The 21,233-nt window shown below is 46.8% G+C and overlaps 1 protein-coding gene across 4 annotated transcripts in view; it reads left to right on the top strand.

Moving 5' to 3' along the window:
* The first annotated feature begins 1,294 nt into the window (after positions 1-1,294).
* Positions 1,295-21,233, top strand: part of ESYT2 (extended synaptotagmin 2) — an 82,081-nt gene continuing 62,142 nt past the window's right edge. For 2 of the 4 annotated variants that reach the window (XM_040260096.1, XM_040260095.1), the window contains exon 1: positions 1,296-1,677. In XM_040260096.1, coding sequence (XP_040116030.1) covers positions 1,366-1,677 — 312 coding nt within the window. In that variant the 5' untranslated portion in view covers positions 1,296-1,365. Of the gene's footprint in view, positions 1,678-21,233 lie in introns of all 4 variants that reach the window. The other 2 variants (XM_040260094.1, XM_040260097.1) reach the window with 2 other exon arrangements.

The raw sequence follows: 21,233 nt of genomic DNA, 5'->3' as shown, positions 1-21,233 counted from the left end.
ATCTATTTGCCATGAAGTGTTGGGACCGGATGCTATGGTCTTAGCTTTTTGAATGTTGAGTTTTAAGCGAGCCTTTTCACTCTCCTCTTTCAAGAGGCTTAGTTTCTCTTCACTTTCTGCCATAAGGGTGGTGTCATTTGCATATCTGAGGTTATTGGTATTTCTCTTGGTATTCTTGATTCCAGTTTGTAATTCAGCCAGCCCAGCATTTTTCATGATGTACTCTGCACACAAATTAAATAAGCAGGGTGACAATATTCATGATGTACTCTGCACATAAGTTAAACAAGCAGGGTGACGATATACAGCCTTGACCTACTCCTTTCCTGATTTGGAACCAGTCTGTTGTTCCATGTCCAATAGGCTCTGTCCCTCCTAAAGTTGATCATTCAAGGCTGCCAGAAATTGAATTAAAATATCCTTCGAAACTACTGGATATGCTTTAAAAACTTATTTAGGCTGTCCTCTGCAACTGTTTGGCTTTAAGGAGACTAGAGTGCAAATATAATTACCCTGATTGAGTTTAAGGGGAAACACAGCGATCAAGAGCGGTTTGTCCTTCTAGAGAAGGGATTCGGGAACCGCGGGCGCCCGTCGGAAATCCTGCTGAGGGCGGGTGCCAGGTCCCCGCGATGCCGCGGGCGAGAACAAGTCCCGCCCTCGCGCACAAAGTTCGCCTCCAGGGCCGCGGAGAGAATTCCGTCAGGGAATCGTCCGTCGGCTGTGAGCGGTCAGGCCCCGCAAACTCAGGAGCGGGGGCTTCTTCCGCAGTATCCCGGCACGAAGCGCGGCCCAGGTCACCGGGCGAGCGGAGCATCCTCGGGTGAACACGGAAGTCCGCGGACGCAGCGTTCCACGCCGCAACTTCCACGCAAAACCCGCCCGCCTCGCCTCAGGGGCGCCCCGCCCACCAGTGGTGGCGTCACGAAGCACCGCCCACTCCGCCTCAGGGGCGCTCTCTTAAGCCCGTGAGGCGCCAGCCACGCCGGGCCCGGCCCCCAGCGCCAGAGGCGCCCCGCCCACCCGCGCGATGAGGCCCCACACCAGCCAGCCCTGCCCAACCCCGCCACCGCGGCGCTGGCGGGCCTTGTGGGATGACGCCCCACGCGGGCCGGGCCCACCCCGCGTTGGGCCACACCCAGGCCCGGGGCCACGCCCGGGGCCACGCCCGGCTGCCTCAGAGGAACACCTCCGCTCCTCGCCGCCGCCGCCGCCGCCCCGCCCTGCGTGCTGACGTCACACGGCGCCGCGAGCGGAAGCGCGGGCGGGCGGGTCGGGCGGCTGCGCCGTCCCCTCAGAGGGGCGCTGCCGCGCGGGCTGAGGCGCGTCGGCCGGGAGCCGAGGGGAGCGGTGCGCGGCGGGGCCATGAGCGGCTCCAGGGCTCCGGGCCCCGAGGCGGGCGCCCCCAGGGCAGAGCCCCCCGGCGCGGCGCTGAGCGTGGACGTGGCAGGGCTGCTGGCACAGCTGGCGCGCAGCTTCGCGCTGTTGTTGCCGGTGTACGCGCTGGGCTACCTGGGCCTGAGCTTCAGCTGGGTGCTGCTGGCGCTCGGGCTGCTCGTGTGGTGCCGCCGGAGCCGCGGCCTTAAGGCCACCCGCCTGTGCCGCGCGCTGGCGCTGCTGGAGGACGAGGAGCGCGCCGTGCGCCTGGGGGTGCGCGCCTGCGACCTGCCGGCCTGGGTGAGTGGGCGCCGCGGACCCCGGCCCGCCGCCGGCCCTGACCAGCCCCGCCTGCCTCCGCGGGTCAGGGCCAGGGGCCCCCGGCCCGCTCTGACCCCGCCTTCCCGGTCTCAGAGGTCCTCGCCTACCTTCACTCTGGCTCAGGTCAGACCAGGGATGCCCGCCCGCCACGGTCCCGGCCCCGACCCCGCCTGCCCGCCCGGCTGGGAACGCCCGTCGGGAGTACCGACCCACCGCTACCCGGCCCGGGTCTGGTCCCCGCCTGCCCGCTGCGTCAGGGGTCTCCGCCCGCCACTACTCCGCCTGGGTCGGGGTGCCCGCCCGGCCGCCCGCCCGGCCGCCGGGTCGGGAGTTCCTACCTGTCCTCTCCCCGCCCGAGTCGGGGTCCCCGCCCGCCGCGACCCCGGCCCTGACCCCGCCCGGTCGGAAGTCCGGGCTCGTGCCCGCCCCTCCCGGGTCTGGGGTCCCCTCTCCCCTCGACCCCTCCCACCGGGGGCGCTGTGAGCCCCGGGCGCCGGCGTCTATCCGAGCCGTGTAAGTCCGGGGTCGCCGCCGCTGTCGCTGGGCGCCCACCCCCCGGCCCACTGTCGGCCCGCAGACCCCGCGGGTGGGCGCCTTCCGCTGTCCGCGCGGGCGGTCCCGAGCACCGGTGAGGCGCGCCCCGCGCGCTCCTGCCGCGGCCACGTCGCCAGGCCTCCCGGCGCCGCGCCGTGACTCCCGCCGCTGGAATGTGAGCTCGGGCCGCCTGGTGCGCTCCGCGGGCCTGAACGCCGCTCCCTTCTCTGCTGCGGAGAAGGCGGCCAGCGGTGAGCGGGAAGGGCGGTTTCCTCCTCCCCTGAGACGCCTTAGCCCTTTCTTGGTTGTTTCCGACACAGTTGAGCAGTGAGGGTCCGCCAAAAAGTCCTCTGATGTTACGATAATTGGACGTTTGTTTCACTTCTTTGGAAGTAACGTTATGAGCTGAGTAGCGTTTATGTAGGGTAGACTTGAATCCAAGGCGAATTTTAGGTGGGTGGGCGCAGGAAGTTTTGGAAGAGTTGCACTAATGGAAAGAGTCCTGGTACTGATTATTTTTACACCCAGCAATTCTCATAATTTATTTATGCAATGTGGAAACTAATGGAGTTGGTTCCCTCCTGCTTTCTTAACCATAAATTGGTGTCGCAGTTTCAGGCAACAGGAAATGGTGCTTATTTTAAGATAAATGATGCTCGTGTTAGGCTTGATGTGAAACTTCATGGGAAATGGCCAGCCAGTGGGCTTTCAAAAGAGTCGTCTTCTCTTAGCGGAGAAAAGGACGTGGAGTGTGATCCCTGTTTCCAGTCATAAGACATTTGGCATGGAGTATATGACACAGGCAGACAGGTTGGAAAGCTGGAGTGCCCAGGGTCAGGAGGAGCCTAACCTAGTGGCTACTACCTGTGAGGACAGATAGCAGTTGTAGTAAGAATCTCACAGTCAGAGACTTTGGGAATTTAAAATTCTATCAATACATGGTGGATGTGTGCCCAGTAGTATTTGGAAGAATCAGAGCAAGTAGTGTGGTGTAGTTTTTTGCCAGATTCAGAAACGAGGAGTGAAGTGTCGAAAACAGGAACTTAAAAACCCAGGTGTGAAAAGCCAAGAACAGAGGTGCACGTTTTGGAAAGGCAGAGGACTTTCAAGTGGCATCTTGTGTCTTATGTTACTCCAAATTAAATTATTACAGAAAGTAACCAAAAACAGTGAGTAGGGACAGTACCCAAACAGCAGACATAATCAGGATCGAGAGTCACAGGAATTGGGGGTGTTGACATTCATAGATAGTTGGTTATGGAGCAGTTCGCTAACATCCAATTTGCTTGTGAAAGTTGTGAAATGCATGCTATTTTAACAATAAGTTAAAAGGTATGTTTGTTACCATATTGAAGGACATGACAAATTATTGTTTTTTACCAGAAGAAAAGGGTGATTAGCCAAAGATTCCTTTCTTGGATCTTCCTGTGTGACTTAAACTGATGGACCTTGGTGTTCATCTCGTACAGTATGGAATTTCTATTTTTCACACAGCTTTTCACTTGTTCGTCATATTTGTATTTGCGCTCACATTACACGTATATACACTTAAACATGCCTGTATTGCTTAGAAAACTCCTGTGAGACTTCACGCAAAACTTGATTGTGATCATATCCAAGAAAAGCCTAGGAGTCTGAGGTTTGAGGAAGATGTTTTAATACCTTTTTAATTGTAATACCCATGTGTTATTTTCCTAATAAAACCAGTGAATTACACTGCCAAGAAGGGGACCTGCTGTTCTGTTATAGCTAGGGAATAAATCAGCACTAGAAATCGTTCATAGATAAGAGTTAAGATTTCTGTATTAGTAGTTCTTTGATTGTTACTGTACAAACTTAGGTTCTTCAGGTTGGTATTCTGCTTTGAACAAGATGTGTTTGTGCAGATTTCGTAGTGGGCCATTGACAGCTGTGATTCACAGCAGGGCAGAAGCAGAGGAAAACATGAAGTAATGTGGTGCTCACTTCCTAGCTTCACTTTTGAATATGTTTACTCACAATTTTTCTTCTTTTTCTTTAGTAAAGTAAAAATTTATGTTGGCTGTAAAATGAGATGATAAATACGAATACTTTGAGAAAAATATATATACTATTTCAAATCAAGGCTATTAGGAGGATATGAAAACCAGCTCTCATTTAACATGTGACAATTCTTTGATCTTACAGCTTTAATGAACCACAGTACTATTCATTTCTTGACTCTTTTTTTCCATCAACAGGGAACTCACCTGGTAAGTCTGAGTTGACAGATTGAGGACTGGCCTTTTTGTTGTCCCTGTGGTCGTCCTTTGTTAATTGAGCCCTGTAAAATTAGACTGTGGGTGAAGAAAATTCTGAAGAGTTTTTAATAGAGATGTGTAAAGATGGTTTTCCACTACGATTTTTATTTGAAAAATTAGAACTTGGTGTGAAGTCTACCCTTTTTCTGTTTTCACTGCTGCCAATTAGTGTTGATTCTATGGCTGCAAATAAGTAGAAACCCAAACCTGCCATAAATGACAATTGGTCTTCTGTTCTTACACCTTGATGATCGAGATCAAAGCATAGTCAGCTTATGTGTTCTGACGTTTTTACTGTTATGCACTAGCTTTTCTTTAGAGAGAGCTTTCTTCCTGTGGTTCTTCTGGGAAGCGCAGGAGAATTTTAAGTCTAGCCAAAATTTATCATGTGTAGACTAAAACCCAGTTGAGCAAAAGAGAAAAATACACTTTGGTCTTATTTAAAGGAAGGGCAAATACTTTTATTCTCAGTGCTAATCGTTGATTTATACTATTAAAAAATTTTGTGAAGACTCATCAACAGACTTGTAACTACATCAGGTACCAGAGTTTAGCTATTTTAAACTGCAGTTGCAACTTTAAGTCCTAGACCAATTAAGTGCTTGGAGAAACTGTTAGAACCTCCTCAAAGCTATGAAAGAGAGATGGATACTCCTTGGATTTCTTTTACGCACCCGCTACTGCTGTAGTCACCCGCAGCTCGCTGTTACGCTGCGAGCTTCATGAAGTTAGAGCAGAGGCCCCACGGTTGCCGGACATGAAGCAGTAAATGCCTATTTTTTAGTTCAAGCTGAAAAGTGGATTTAAATTCAGGATCTATGCATGCATCTGGTTTTTCTGCTTTAGGTGACTATTAGCCTCACTTCATATTTCAAGATTGGAGAATGTAGAGCTAGGACTAAACCGTAAATAATTAAACAGATAAAGGAATTTTAAATATATGTAATTATGTTAAATTATATTTAGTTAATATGTGTTGTGTTAAATTATATTAAATATGTGTGTAAAATATAGATCTTGGTCCTGTGAAGAAACAATTATGAACAACTGACTAGTCACTTAGTGTTCTCCTTAGGCCTGGTGAACCTCTTACTATATTCTTTGTGAGTTTTCATGATTTCTACATTGGTTGTGATATTTAACCTTAAATGATATCACAGATGTTGAAAGTAGATTAAAAACAACTGAATTGTAGACATTAAATGAGTGAGTTTTACAGTATGTGAATTACTTGTCAATAGTGCTATTGAAAAATATTATAGACATTAAATTTCTTTTTAAAATAAGTGAAACAGGTGATTAATTATAGTACAGAGTAAGCCACACAAACCACCTTGCTTATGGAATTCCAGCTAAAGCTGTTATAACTTTTTAAAATTATTGTTTCAATGTAAATTTGGAGTAATTTATAAAGAATGCTTAATGAACGAGGGCTTATGAATGAAAAAAGTAACTCCATAAATATTTTTACCTTAAACCTAATGTTACTTTCTACTTCCCTATGGCTCAGTGGTGAAGAATCCGCCTGGGAAAGAATCCAGGGATGTAGGTTTGATCCCTGGTTCTTGACAATCCCCTGGAGAAGGAAGTGGCAGCCACTCCAGTATTCTTGCCCATGGACAGAGAGTCTGACACAACTTAGTGACTACACAGCAACAGATGTTACTTGAAGCATTGCTGCTAGAGGAGCAAATAGAGATTTTGCTTCAAAGATATAAGTAGCCGAAATGTGTGTGCCTGTAGGAGGTTGTGTGTGAGTTATTCTAAACTCTTAACTTTAATTCTAGGTAATGATATGTAATTACAGTGTGTGTTTGAGAAATTTAGCTGATACATTGGTTTGTTTTTTCATAAGATATATTCTATCACAGGGCTTCCGTGGTGGCTCAGACTGTAAAGAATTTGTCTGCAGTGCAGGAGACCCAGGTTTGATCCCTGGGTTGGGAAGATTCCCTGGGGAAGGAAATAGCAACCCATTCCAGTATTCTTGCCTGGGAAGTCCCATGGACGGAGGAGCTTGGCGGGGTACAGCCCATGGGATCGCAAAGAGTCAGACATGTCTGAGCAACTAACACTTACGCTATCATAGCATGATTTTATTTTTTTTAAGGCCCACTATTTTTAAAATTTTTAATTAATTAATTTGTTTATTTGGACCACCAGCATGTGGCATGAAGTATCTTGGTTTCTCTACCGGGGCTAGAACCTGTACTCGCTGCAGTGGAAGTGAGAAGTTTTTATACAGATACAGTTCTCCCTATTTATTTGATTTATTGTGTGGCTGTGTGGGGCCTTCATTGCCGCGTGGGCGTTCTCCTGTGACTGCTGTCTAGTCGCTGGGCTCTGCCGTCTCACCGTGCTGCCTCCTCCTGCTGAGTGTGCATTCTAGGGCACTTGGGCTTTAGGAGTTGGCGGCGAGAGGGCTCAGTAGCTGTGGTTCGCCGGCTCTAGGGCACAGGCTCACTAGTTGGGGTACAGGGCTTAGTTGCTCCACAGCATGTGGGATCCTCCTGGACCAGGGATCTAACCCCTGTGTCCTGCGTTGGCAGGTGGATTCTTTACTACTGAGCCCCCAGGGAAGTCCTGGAAATGTGGAGTCTTAACCATTGAACCACCAGGGAATTCTTCATAGCATGATTTTAGAATGAATGTACTATTTGTAGACTCTTGGATTTTGTTATGTTTTGTTAAGTTATTCTCTTTTTTGGTTTCCATGCCAACACTGTGTCAGATTAGTTTTCCTTCTTCATTTAAAGCTCTAAGGACCCACCATCTCCAGTCGTGTTAGAGGTCACCTTTCCTTCCTGTGTGTGCTTATTCCAGGTAGCTACGCGGTGGGGTGTGGTGTGAAGAGTGCCCTGGTGGTCAGAAAGTGGTTGGTGGGGGGTGTGTATAGACACCCTAAAGGACACTGAAGAATAAGTGCGAACAGCAAAACCGGGCATGTCTCAGGGTGGAGGTGTCAAGCGTCAGAGCCCAGTAGGACAGCACAGTGGATTCCTGAGCTCTTCCTTGCTGGGGGTTCGGGGGGGGGGGGTGGATTGTAAGTAAGGTGGGAGTTGTCAGCTGGCCCCAGGGGTGAGGAGTGGAGGTGCTCAGACTGGGGCCTGGACCACCTGTCAGGGCAGCACTCCCGAGTCTCTGGGAGGCTGGGCGATGTATTCAGAGCCAGGCTTGTGAGGTCGGAACATGGGAGCCCTGCGCTGTGCGGAGATCTCCTGCCCTGGCTGCAGAGCACTTAGCTCTGCACTGCTCAGCGCCTGGAGGGCGCTGCTGGAGGTGCCTGTCCACCTTCCTCAAACACTCTGCTCTCTTTTACTCTTAAGGATCTTATTGTGCTGTAAACACTGAGTCACCTTGTGTTCTTTTGGAACTGGGTGGGGCATAGTTCTTGTATAAATAGTGTCTGTAGTTGTCTTGCATGGCATTTTTTCCATTTAACATGTTTAATTCACAAGTTTTCTCATGGTCTTTCTCCCTGTCAGTGGTTTTGCTTCATTTTTTCCCTGCTTAACTGTTGTTTTAAAAAAGTCTTATAAGTTTTTTTTAAAGGAAACTATTTTGGTGAATTTTTCCTAGAGTAAATGATATTTTAAGTAACAAGCCTAGCTTAAGTGCAGGAATCAAAAATGAGCTTTTATTGATTCATCTGTTCTCTGAGCCAGTATTTATTAAACCTTTGCTATGTTCCATGTACTGTGCTAGGTAATAAGTAAGACAAGGCCTTAAACTTTATAGCTAATAATAACACAAATCTAGGAATAATCCTAAATTTAGTTATAGTGTGCACTAGAAGTTTTTTCTTTTTTAAAAAATAAAAATAATACATACTTATTTTTCTTAAATCAAAAAAGTATATTAAAACATTCATATGGAAAAAGAAAGGCAAACCTTTATTAGATCTTTCTGTTGGTAAAATGATATGTTCATTTTTTTAAGAGTCTGCCTTTTAGAGCATTTTGTGCATTTGTTTAAGTAATAGCTCATCTCTTTAAAGGAGAAGGCAAGGGCACCCCACTCCAGTACTCTTGCCTGGAAAATCCCATGGACAGAGGAGCCTGGTAGGCTACAGTCCATGGGGTCCCAAAGAGTTGGACATGACTGAGCAACTTCACTTTCACTTTTCACTTTCATGCATTGGAGAAGGAAATGGCAACCCAGTCCAGTGTTCTTGCCTGGAGAATCCCAGGGACGGGGGAGCCTCGTGAGCTGCCGTCTGTGGGGTCACACAGAGTCGGACACGACTGAAGCGACTCAGCAGCAGCGGCAGCAGCATCTCTGTAAAGCAGCGTATTGTAAAAGGTTTTATTGATAAGGATTAAACCCTTTCTTTTAGGGTTTGTAGATGTAGCTAGCTGTGCATATCACTTCAATTTTATGTTGTCCTGTCTTTGCCTATTTTGGGAAAGGCAGTCTTGTGATTACTCATAGTGGATGCCTCTGAGCCCTGTAGTTCAATATTTGTGTCTATTAAATGGATTACAGCAGGATGTGCAGAGGAAAACATCAGAGTGATGGCACTGTCAGCAGCAGTGACTTTGTTTTTTGAAGAACGTCGTCGTCATCGTACCTGGTGACTATACTTGAGAATTAGTGATAACCGCACAAATGGCAGATGTGGAAATACTAATATGAAAGTGTTTATTATTATTTCCGAAAATGTCATTGCAGTTGAGCTTGAAGTTCTTTTCTTTGTCCAGTTGCTTAGTGAACTTTATCTTTCCACTTTGAATGAATATGCAGTCTCGTATTTCTTTTATTATGGCTGTGTGCTCAGGGGCTCAGTCATGTCTGACTCTTGGCAACCCCATGGACTGACTGCAGCCTGCCAGGCTCCTCTGTCCATGGACTTCCCAGGCAAGAATACTGAAGTGGGCTGCCTTCTCCTCCTCCAGGGGATCTTCCTGAACCAGGGATAAACCTGTGTCTCTTGCGTCCCTTGCGTTGGCAGGCAGATTCTTTACCACTAAGCCACCAGGGAAGCCCTTTATATTAGGGCTAGACAAGTTTTAAAACCATGCTTTTCCAGTATGAGAACATATACTCATTGTAGAACATTTCAAGCTTTGGAGAAGAATAAAAGGAAAAATGTTACCTACTGTCCTACTAACCAGTGATAGCTATTATTAATGTTTCGGTGATTTTCTGAATCTTTAGTATTGTCATGATTGGAGGTACATGGATGTGTGTGTGTTGTATTTGCCTTCATTAAGCATTATGGTGTGAACATTATGTCAGTATTCTTCAGAAACATGACTGGTTTTTGCAATAATGTCTTGTTTATGGGAGTGCCATGCTTTATTTAAATTGTCTCATGTACAGATTCCGAAAATAAGATTGTTAGTTACTGAAGGTTAAGAAAAGATAAATCTAGAGTCTGAGATATTTCATTTTTTACCTTTTCAAGTTACGAAAGATGGTTTGCGTGAGCCATTCATGTAATCTGTCCAGGATATATGAACTATTTTTGAACTCCTAAGAGTAGCATAGTAATTTTATAAGCAGAAGTCTAGCTTTAGAGGGCAGTGTTTGTTTTTGAATAGTGTGATGTTAAAATAAGCACAGTAGATTTATCCAGATCCCCTCTTATGTAAATAACCTTTAGAAGAAGAGAGTGCTCCCACGCAGTTACTCTTCGAAGGGCTTTTCTTCCTCTGTGCTGTGTTGGCAAGTGAGAGTTGGGTAAGCCAAGGCATTGCTTTTTGTAGCACGGTAGCAGCATGGGGATGGCTGGTTGTTTTGAAATGGCTGAGAGGGCTCACTGCATTGTCCTTGATCTTGTCTGAAAAGAGCCAGCTGTGTGACAGGCGTCGTCAGTGGTACCTGGCAGTCCTTGGGCACTGAGTGTTGTGGGTCCCCTCAGGGGCCTCTGTCACATGTGACGGTGTTGCTGCTCGGACACACACTCGAGAAGCAGGCTCGGTCTGACCCGTGTGGGTTCCTGTCTGAGGCCCACCCACTCCCAGCTCTGTGCTCTCTGACAGGTCAGCATCCCTTTCAGAACCTTAGTTCCGACATCATTAGGTGGGCACTGACAGGAGCCTCGGCTTGTCTGTTGTGCTCTTGAGGCTGGAATAAGGAAGGCCCAGGGCTGGCAGGGTGGCTGGAGGTCCCCTGGGGTTAGGAATCCCGTGCTCATGCCTCCTTTGAACTGTCTGGCCGTTAACCTCCAGCTTCCTGCTGCCTGAGGCGTGTCTCTCACCTTGCCCCCGCCTCCCCCACTTCAGCTGGAGCAGGCAAATGACAGAGCTTCGCTTTGTTTCTGTTTCACTGGGGTTGTTTGTGTTGTTGCTAAGAGTTTATCTACCATAATGCTTTGTTATGAGTGGCACTTGAAAACATTCCTTGTATTTTCTTTCTCTTTTGTCTCTGAACGTCCTAAAGTAATATCCAAGGAGCCTGTGTTATCACCCCTCATCCTCGCTGCTTCTTCCTTAAAACAAATTCTGTCCTGCTGCTGTTCACTCCCTCAGTCGTGTCCAGCTCTTTGCGACCCCATGAACGCTGCAGAATGCCAGGCTTCCCTGTCCTTCACCACCTCCTGGAGCTTGCTCAGACTCAGTCCACGGAGCCGTCTCGTCCTCTGCCCCCGTCTCCTGCCTGAGGCTGTGGTTGCTCGCTCTGCTGCAGCAGCCGCCCTGACACGGCAGATGGCCGCAGCTCATTCCATTCCGAGACTGTCACGCAGGACCTTCAAGTTCACGTGCTCCTTTCCTTCCCCTTGTGAGCAAGTGTTGGCTGGGGACTAAAGTAGGGGTTTGAAACTGCATATCAATAACCTCAGATGTGCAGATGACACCACCCTCATGGCAGGAAGTGAAGAGGAACTTGGTGAAGATGAAAGAGGAGAGTGGTATAACTGGCTTAAAACTCAGCATTCAGAAAACTAAGATCATGGCATCTGGTCCTGTCAGTTAGTGGCAGATAGATGGGGGAAAAATGAAAACAGTGACAGACTTTATTTTCTTGTGTTCCAAAATCACTGTGGACAGTGACTGCAGCCATGAAATTAAAAGACACTACTTGGAATAAAAGCTATGACAAACCTAGACAGTGTATTGAAAAGCAAAGAGATGTCTTTGAGACCTTTGCTGACAAGAGTCCATCTAGTCAAAGCTATGGTTTTTCCAGTAGTCATGTCTGGAGATGAGAGTTTGACCATAAAGAAGGCTGAGTGCTGAAGAATTGATGCTTTCAAACTGTGGTGTTGGAGAAGACTCCTGAGAGTCCCTTGGACTGCAAGGCGATCCAACCAGTCCATCCTAAAGGAGATCAGCCCTGGGTGTTCATTGGAAGGACTGATGCTGCAGCTGAAACTCCAGTACTTTGACTACCTGATGCAAAGAGCCAACTCATTGGAAAAGAGCCTGCTGCTGGGAAAGATTGAAGGCAAAAGGAGAAGGGGATGACAGGATGAGATGGGTGAATGGCATCACTGAGTCAGTGAATGAGTATGAGCAAGCTCCAGGAGATGGTGAAAGACAGGGAAGCCTGGCGTTTTGCAGTCCATGGGGTAGCAAAGAGTCGGACATGACTGAGCTGAACAACAACAATAAAATTTTGGGTCAACTATAATAGTTTAATCTAACCTATATTAGATGTAGAGTTGTTTCCTTCTGTTCCCATCTGGTGGGTTCTGTTTTGGGCTTCTTAGAGTACAGTGGATCTGCAGAAGATAAATCCAGAGATGAGGACAGACAGCATCCTCCAGCTTGCTTTGTGCCATAAATTCTACCCTGGAGTGCGTGTGAGATACTGGGTTTTGAGTCTGCCACTCAGATTCTGAGATACCAGCATCAGATGAAAAGTTACTCATCTGGGCGATGCTCTTATTCTTTTCTCACAGAACTGCTTCATATCAATCATTCAGTTAAGTGTGTTTAGTCTTGTAATTGTGGATCAAGAGGTTGAAGACAGGGACTTTTTTATGTCTGCTGTAGCATCTAACAGTTTGCAAGGAGTTTGCACAGAAAACCTAGTGAGTGGTTGAAACAGTGAACTACTAATTGCTTGTTTTACGAGGACTCTCTACACTCAATTAAAATTGTCGCGTAATGCCTGTGTTACCAATATACGTATTTGAGGTGAGCTGCGTACTGAGATCATTCATTTATTTCATTGTGCTATAAATGTTTGCGTGCATGGCAAGTGAACACGTAAGAACTATTAATGCTAAATTAATGTGAGTACCAGATTTTTAAAACCAAAAAGCCAAATATAATCTGTAACAAAAATGAAAATAATTTTTAATTATGTTTTTTCATATAGATAAATTTTAAAAAACTATTCAGAGCTGTTAGAAAGTGTTGATTTTACTTAATAGCTTGAATCTGATTGTGGTTTTACACTGGCGAAATGAAAGCATGAACACTGCTGTGTGTGTGAGGGACAGTCTTAGTGGGACTCACCTGAGGGCTGTTTCGTCATGGATGGGCAGGAGGGGAAGCGAGCAGCCCCCTTGGCTTGCTCCCGGGACTGGGGCCACCGGAGGAAAGCTCTGCAAACTGGTGGTTTAAACCAGCACAGGTTTATCATTTACAGTTCTGGGGGCCAGAAGTCTGGAAGCAGTTCCCGAGGGCTGAAACCAGGGGATTGACAGGCCCTTCCCAGCTTCTGGAGCTGCGTTCCTGGGTGCGTGGCTCCGCACCCTCACCGCTGGCAGCTGCTCAGTCCTCACATCCTTTCTGTTTTCTGTCTGTGTCTGTTCCGCCTCTGCGCCCACCTGAGAGGACGTGTGTGATTGCATCACAGCCCACACAGGATGCAGGACAGCTCCTCAACTCAAGAGCCTTAACTTATCACATCTGCTAAGTCCTTTTTTTTGTCTCATAAGGAAACACAAATCCTAAGGAATGAAACGTGGCCATCTCCTGCAGGGCCACCCACACCCCTGCGTCTTGGATACCCAGGAGGAGGGTAGCTGAGTGCAGTGGCGATGGCTCAGCTTTGTCTCATCTGCTCTGAAAGGCCTTTCCCTCCACTGGACCTCTGGGCTCAGATTCATGTTGTGCCTTGGGTTCAGTACTGTGACTGTTCCCCTTCATTGCCATTCTCCTGGTGCCTGAGAATTACGTGTGTCCCTGTGGGTGCAGGCGGCAGAGAGGAGCTGAGCCCTTGGATGCAGCGCGGCCCAGCTGGGCCACGGTGTTTGCGTCAGGAGCTGAGGAGCGGAGCAGGGCTTCTCGCTGCTGGTGTTGGGGCCAGATCTGAACGACGCCAGGAAAACACCGAAACATTTAAAGCAATGGCATGTCCCAGTTTAAAAACTGGACGTGTAGCAAGATAAATCTGGCAGTGATGACCAAGGAGACTGAGGGGACAGAGTAGGGACCGGCTCCGAGCTGGAGGAAGGAAGCAGCGCCTGGCCCTGACTGCTCACTGGAGGGAGGGACACCAGGCTGGGCTGGCGGAGGGAAGGCGGCTCCACTCCAGCTGAGCCCCTGGGGGAGAATGCGTGATGGCCTTCGCCAGTAACCATTTAGTAGAAACGGGAGTTTGGAGGCCTAGGGATAAGGCTGGGAGATGGTTATCTTGTCTTTTAAATGTTGAGTTTAAGAACCCTAAAGGAGTTCTTAGAGGAGTTGTCCAACAGCAGCCAGTGGCTGGTAGGGGAGGCCTAGGAGCGCAGCCGGATACCTCAGTTCGCAGGCAATGCGTGCTTGAGATCATGCTTGAAGTGGAGAAATGGAGGAGATGAGTGTAGACAGTGTAAAAAGACCAGAGGACCCAGGACAGGCCTTTGCTCCCCGGAGGAAATCAGGAGGTGGAAAGTGAGGAAAGGGAGTTCCCTGGTCGTCCAGTCGTTATGAGTCCACGCTTTCACTGGCGTGGCCCAGGCTCAGACCCTGGTCAGGGAACTAAGATAGTACAAGCCACACGGCACAGCCGAAAAAAAAGAGGGACGCGGTGCATCCACTAGTGCTCACTGTGCGCACCTTCTCTTCCAAGCACTCTGCGTAGAGGAAGCCAGGTACGGCCACAGCGCACCTGCTACCACATCTTAGGGGTAGGGGGACAGGCCACACCGGCCCTTATTCTGGGTCTGCGACAGACTTTGAACTGGGAAGTCTGTGAGTTCTCTGCCCTCTCTTGATGGTGGTGAGGAAGAAATTGGGGATTAGACATCACTTCATCTAGTCATTTACTAATGTGGGCAAGAATCCCTTAGAAGAAATGGAGTAGCCTTCATAGTCAACAAAAGAGTCCAAAATGCAGTACTTGGGTGCAGTCTCAAAAACAACAGAATGAGCATGGTTCATTTCCAAGACAAACCACTCAGCATCACAGTGATCCAAGTCTGTGCCCCAACCACCGATGCCAAAGAAGCTGAAGTTGATCAGTTCTAAGACCTTCTAGAACTAACAACAAAGAAAGATGTCCTTTTCATCATACGGGATTGGAATGCAAAGTAGGAAGTTAAGAGATACCTGGAATAAGAGGTTAAGTTTTGCCTTGGAGTACAAAATGAAGCAGGGCAAAGGCTAACAAAGTTTTGTCAAGAGAACACACTGGTCATAGCAAACACTGTTTTCCAACAACACAAGATAAAGACTCTACACATGGACATCACCAGATGGTCAAAACCGAAATCAGCCTGTATTCTTTGCAGCCGAAGATGGAGAAGCTCTAATGCAGTCAGCAAAAGCAAGACCTGGAACTGACTGGCTCAGATCATGAGCTCCTTATTGGAAACTTCAGGCTAAGTTTGAAGACAGTAGGGAAAGCCACTAGATCTGAATCAAATCCCTTGGGGTGGTTGGTGACAGTAGAGGTGACAAATAGATTCAAGGGATTAGATCTGGTAGACAGAGTGCCTGAAGAACCACAGACAGAGGCTTATAACACTGTACAGGAGTCAGTGACCAAAATCGTCCTGTCACTGAGTCCAAGCTCACTCTGTCAGTGCACACAGACCAATGAATCTAAGAGACAAGGGGCTGAGGCAAGAAAGAGGCTTCACTCAGGGAGCCTGCTGAGGAGGAAGGTGCCTCAAAATAACCATCTCATCGGGTCTGGATGCCAGGTTCTGTTACAGATCAGAGATGGGGGAAGGTCAGTCAGTTAGTTCAGTTGCTCAGTCGTGTCCGACTCCGCGACCCCATGAATTGCAGCACGCCAGGCCTCCCTGTCCTTCACCAGCTCCCAGAGTTCACTCAAACTCAGGTCCGTTGAGTTGGTGATGCCATCCAGCCATCTCATCCTCTGTCATCCCCTTCTCCTGCCCCTAATCCCTCCCAGCATCAGGGTCTTTTCCAATGAGTCAACTCTAAGCATCAGGTGGCCAGAGTATTGGAGTTTCAGCATCAGTCCTTCCAATGAACACCCAGGACTAATCTCCTTTAGGATGGACTGGTTGGATCTCCTTGCAGTCCAAGGAACTCTCAAGAGTCTTCTCCAACACCACAGGTCAAAAGCATCAGTTCTTCGGTGCTCAGCTGTCTTAACAGTCCAACTCTCACATCCATACATGACCACAGGAAAAACCATAGCCTTGTCTAGATGGACCTTTGTTGGCAAAGTAATATCTCTGCTTTTCAATATGCTGTCTAGGTTGGTCATAACTTTCCTTCCAAGGAGTAAGCATCTTTTAATTTCATGGCTGCACTCATCCTCTGCAGTGATTTTGGAGCCCCCCAAAATAAAGTCTGACACTGTTTCCACTGTTTCTCCATCTATTTCCCATAAAGTGATGGGACCAGATGCCATGATCTTCGTTTTCTGAATGTTGAGCTTTAAGCCAACTTTTTTGCTCTCCTCTTTCACTTTCATCAAGAGGCTTTTCAGGTCCTCTTCACTTTCTGCCTTAAGGGTGGTGTCATCTGCATATCTGAGGTTATTGATATTTCTCCCGGCAATCTTGATTCCAGCTTGTGCTTCTTCCAGCCCAGCATTTCTCATGATGTACTCTGCATAGAAGTTAAATAAGTAGGGTGACAATATACAGCCTTGACGCACTCCTTTTCCTGTTTGGAACCAGTCTGTTTTTCCATGACCAGTTCTAACTGTTGCTTCCTGACCTGCATACAAATTTCTCAAGAGGCAGGTCAGGTGGTCTGGTATTCCCATCTCTCAGAATTTTCCATAGTTTATTGTGATCCACACAGTCAAAGGCTTTGGCATAGTCAATAAAGCAGAAATAGATGTTTTTCTGGAACTCTCTTGCTTTTTCCATGATCCACCGGATGTTGACAATTTAATCTCTGGTTCCTCTGCCTTTTCTAAAACCAGCTTGAACATCTGAAAGTTTGCGGTTCATGTATTGCTGAGGCCTGGCTTGGAGAGTTTTGAGTATTACTTTACTAGCGTGTGAGATGAGTGCAATTGTGCAGTAGTTTGAGCATTCTTTGGGATTGGAATGAAAACTGACCTTTTCCAGTCCTGTGGCCACTGCTGAGTTTTTCAAACTTGCTGGCATATTGAGAGCATCATCTTTCAGGATTTGAAATAGCTCAACTGGGATCCCATCACCTTCACTAGCTTTGTTCATAGAGATGCTTTCTAAGGCCCACTTGACTTCACATTCCAGGATGTCTGGCTCTAGGTGAGTGATCACACCATCATGATTAATCCGGGTCATGAAGCTCTTTTTTGTACAGTTCTTCTGTGTATTCCTGCCATCTCTTCTTAATATCTTCTGCTTCTGTTAGGTCCATACCATTTCTGTCCTTGATTGAGCCCATCTTTGCATGAAATGTTCCCTTGGTATTTCTAATTTTTTTGAAGAGATCTCTAGTCTTTCCCATTCTGTTGTTTTCCTCTATATTTTTGCATTGATTGCTGAGGAAGACTTTATCTCTCCTTGCTATTCTTTGGAACTCTGCATTCAGATGCTTATATGTTTCCTTTTCTCCTTTGCTTTTCGCCTCTCTTCACAGCTATTTGTAAGGCCTCCTCGACAACCATTTTGCTTTTTTGCATTTCTTTTCCATGGGGATGGTCTTGATCCCTGTCTCCTGTACAGTGTCACGAACCTCTGTCCATAGTTCATGAGGCACTCTATCTATCAGATCTAGTCCCTTAAATCTATTTCTCACTTCCACTGTATAATCATAAGGGATTTGATTTAGGTCATACCTGGTTTTCCCAGGTATGGTCTAGGGGTTTTCCTCACTTTCTTCAATTTAAGTCTGAATTTGGTAATAAGGAGTTCATGATCTGAGCCACAGTCAGCTCCCGGTCTTTTTTTTGCTGACTGTATAGAGCTTCTCCATCTTTGGCTGCAAAGAATATTATCAATCTGATTTCAGTGTTGACCATCTGGTGATGTCCATGTGTAGAGTCTTCTCTTGTGTTGTTGGAAGAGGGTGTTTGCTATGACCAGTGCATTCTCTTGGCAAAAACTCTATTAGTCTTTGCCCTGCTTCATTCCGTATTCCAAGGCCAAATTTGCATGTTACTCCAGGTGTTTCTTGCCTTCCTACTTTTGCATTCCAGTCCCGTATAATGAAAAGGACATCTTTTTTGAGTGTTCTAAAAGGTCTTGTAGGTCTTCATAGAACCATTCAACTTCAGCTTCTTCAGCATTACTGGTTGGGGCATAGGCTTGGATTACCGTGATACTGAATGGTTTGCCTTGGAAACGAACAGAGATCACTCTGTCTTTTTTGAGATTGCATCCAGGTACTGCATTTCAGACTCTTTTGTTGACCATGATGGCTACTCCATTTTTTCTAAGGGATTCCTGCCCAGTCATCTGAGTTAAATTCACCCATTCCAGTCCATTTTAGTTCGCTGATTCCTAGAATGTCGATGTTTACTCTTGCCATCTCCTTTTTGACCACTTCCACTTTGCCTTGATTCATGGACCAGACATTCCAGGTTCCTCTGTAATATTGCTCTTTACAGCATTGGACCTTGCTTCTATCACCAATCACATCCACAGCTGGGTATTGTTTTTGCTTTGGCTCCATCCCTTCATTCTTTCTAGAGTTATTTCTCCACTGATCTCCAGTAGCATACTGGGCACCTACCGACCCAGGGAGTTCCTCTTTCAGTATCCTATCATATTGCCTTTTCCTACTGTTTATGGAGTTCTCAAGGCAAGAATACTGAAGTGGTTTGCCATTCCCTGCTCCAGTGTTCCACATTCTGTCAGACCTCTCCACCATGACCCGCCCGCCTTGGGTGGCCCCACACGGCATGGCTTGGTTTCATTGAGTTAGACAAGGCTGTGATCCGTGTGGTCAGATTGGCTAGTTTTCTGTGATTATGGTTTCAGTGTGTCTGCCCTCTGATGCCCTCTTGCAACACCTACCGTCTTACTTGGGTTTCTCTTACCTTGGACGTGGGGTATCTCTTCACGGCTGCTCCAGCAAAGCGTAGCCGCTGCTCCTTACCTTGGACGAGAGCCAAATAAGGCCATTAATCTTGCAAACACTGTCTAGAATGGTGTGCCTCAGGAAGAGAATGTGTTAGTTTCTTCTTCTGTGCCCCCTGCAGGTGGACAGGGCTCTGAGCAGAGGCGTTTCCGTTTAACAGGCAGAGGGGCAGCGTTCTCTGAGGCAGGCCATTCTGTGTGATTATACAGAAGCTGCTAAAGGCAAGTCAAAGAAACAGTGCCAACATGGAGTCGGAATTGGCTTCTTCTCTCCAACAGTCCTGGAGAAAAATAAATGGAAGAAGGCAAAGTGGTTCTCTGAGGAAGCTTTACAAATACCCGAGGAAGGAAAAGAAGCAAAAAGCAAGGGAGAAGGGGAAAGATACACATAACTGAATGCAGACTTCCAAAGAATAGCAAGGAGAGATAAATCCTTTTTAAGTAAGCAATGCAAAGAAATAGGATGGGAAAGACCAGAGATCTCTTCAAGAATAATGGAAATATCACGGGAACATTTCATAGAAGGGTGGGCACGATCTGTAAGGACCTAACAGAAACAGAAGAGGTTAAAAAGAGGCGGCAAGAGTACACAGAATATAAAAGAAGAGGTCTTAATGTCCTGTATAGCCACAGTGATGTGGTCATTCACCTGCAGCCAGACATCCTTGAGTCTGATCAAGTGGGCCTTAGAAAGCATTACTACAAACAAGGCTGGTGGAGGTGATGGAATTTTAGCTGAACTATTTCAAATCCTAAAAGATGATGCTGTTACAGTGGTGTACTCAAAGTGTCCGCACATTTGGAAAGCTTTCCGGTTGCCACAGGACTGGAAAAGGTCAGTTGTCATTCTAATCTCAAAGAAGGGCAGTGCCAAAGAAGATATACCCTGCCATACCGTTGTGCTTATTTCACATGCTAGTAAAGTTATGCTCAAAATCCTTCAAGCTAGACTTCAGCAGTGCACGAACCAAGAACTTTCAGATGTACAAGCTGAATTTAGAAAAGGCAAAGGAACCAGAGGTCAAATTGCCAACATTCTTTGGATCATAGAGTACTTGGGCTCTATGATCCAAAGAATACTGGAGTGGGTAGCCTTTCCCTTTTCCAGTGGATCTTCCCAACCTAGGAATCGAGCCGGAGTCTCCTGAATTGCAGGCAGATTCTTTACCAACTGAGCTTTCAGGGAAGCCCAGATCATAGAGAAAGCATGGGAATTCCAGAAAAAAACATCTTCATTGACTAAGATAAAGCATTTGTTGTGGATCACAATAAACTGTGGTAAATTCTTCAAGAGATGGAAATACCAGACCACATTACCTGTCTCCTGAGAATTGTGTAGCAACAGGTCAAGAAGTAACAGCTAGAACTGGACATGGAACAACAGACTGGTTCCAAATTGAGAAATGAGTACGTCAAGGCTGTATATTGTCACCCTGCTTATTTAACTTCTATGCAAAGTACATCATGGGAAATGAAAGGCTGGCTGAATCACAAGCTGGAGTTAAGATTGCCTGGAGAAATATCAATGGTCTCAGGTATGCAGACGTTACCATTCTAATGGCAGAAAGTGAAGAAGAACTGAAGAGGGTCTTGATGAGGGTGAAAAGGAGAGTGAAAAAGTTGGCTTAAAACTCAGCATTCAGAAAGGTAAGATCATGGCATCTGGTCCCATCACTTCATGGCACATAGTTGGGGAAAACGTGGAAGCAGTGACAGATTTTATTTTCTTGGGCTCCAAAGTCACTGCGAACAGTTACTGCAGCCATGAAATTAAAAGACACTTGCTCCTTGGAAGGAAGTTTATAACCAACCTAGACAGCATATTGAAAAGCAGAGACATCAGTTTGCCAGCAAAGGTCCATCTAGTCAAAGCAATGGTTTTTCCAGTAATCATGTACAGATGTGAGAGTTGGACCATGAGGAAGGTGAGCACTGAAGAACTGATGCTTTCAAATTATGATACTGGAGAAGACTCTTGAGAATCCCTTGGACTGCATTGAGATCAAACCAGTCCATCCTAAAGGAAATCAGTCCTGAATATTTGTTGGAAAGATTGATGCTGAAGTTCTGATACTTTGGCCACATGATGTGAAGAGCCTTCTCATTGGAAAAGACCCCGATGCTGGGAAAGATTGAAAGCAAAAGAAGAGGACGACAGAGGATGAGATGGTTAGATAGCATCACTGACTCAATGGACGTGAATCTGCAAAACTCTAGGAGTTAGTGAAGGACAGGGAAGCCTGATGTGCTGCAGTCCATGGAGTTGAAAAAGTTGGACATGAGTTTGCAACTGAACAACAATCTGGTAATTTTGATGTTAATTATGTCTACATTTCAAAGAGGAGGAGACTCAGGCCTGGGGGTTCAGCTGTCACCACAGTCTCGCAAGAATGAGAGGGGATGTC

Source organism: Oryx dammah, unplaced genomic scaffold, assembly GCF_014754425.2.
Source record: "Oryx dammah isolate SB20612 unplaced genomic scaffold, SCBI_Odam_1.1 HiC_scaffold_18, whole genome shotgun sequence".
Classification (NCBI taxonomy): domain Eukaryota; kingdom Metazoa; phylum Chordata; class Mammalia; order Artiodactyla; family Bovidae; genus Oryx; species Oryx dammah.
Note: the sequence above shows the minus strand (reverse complement) of the source record. Positions and strands in the feature narration are given on the sequence as shown.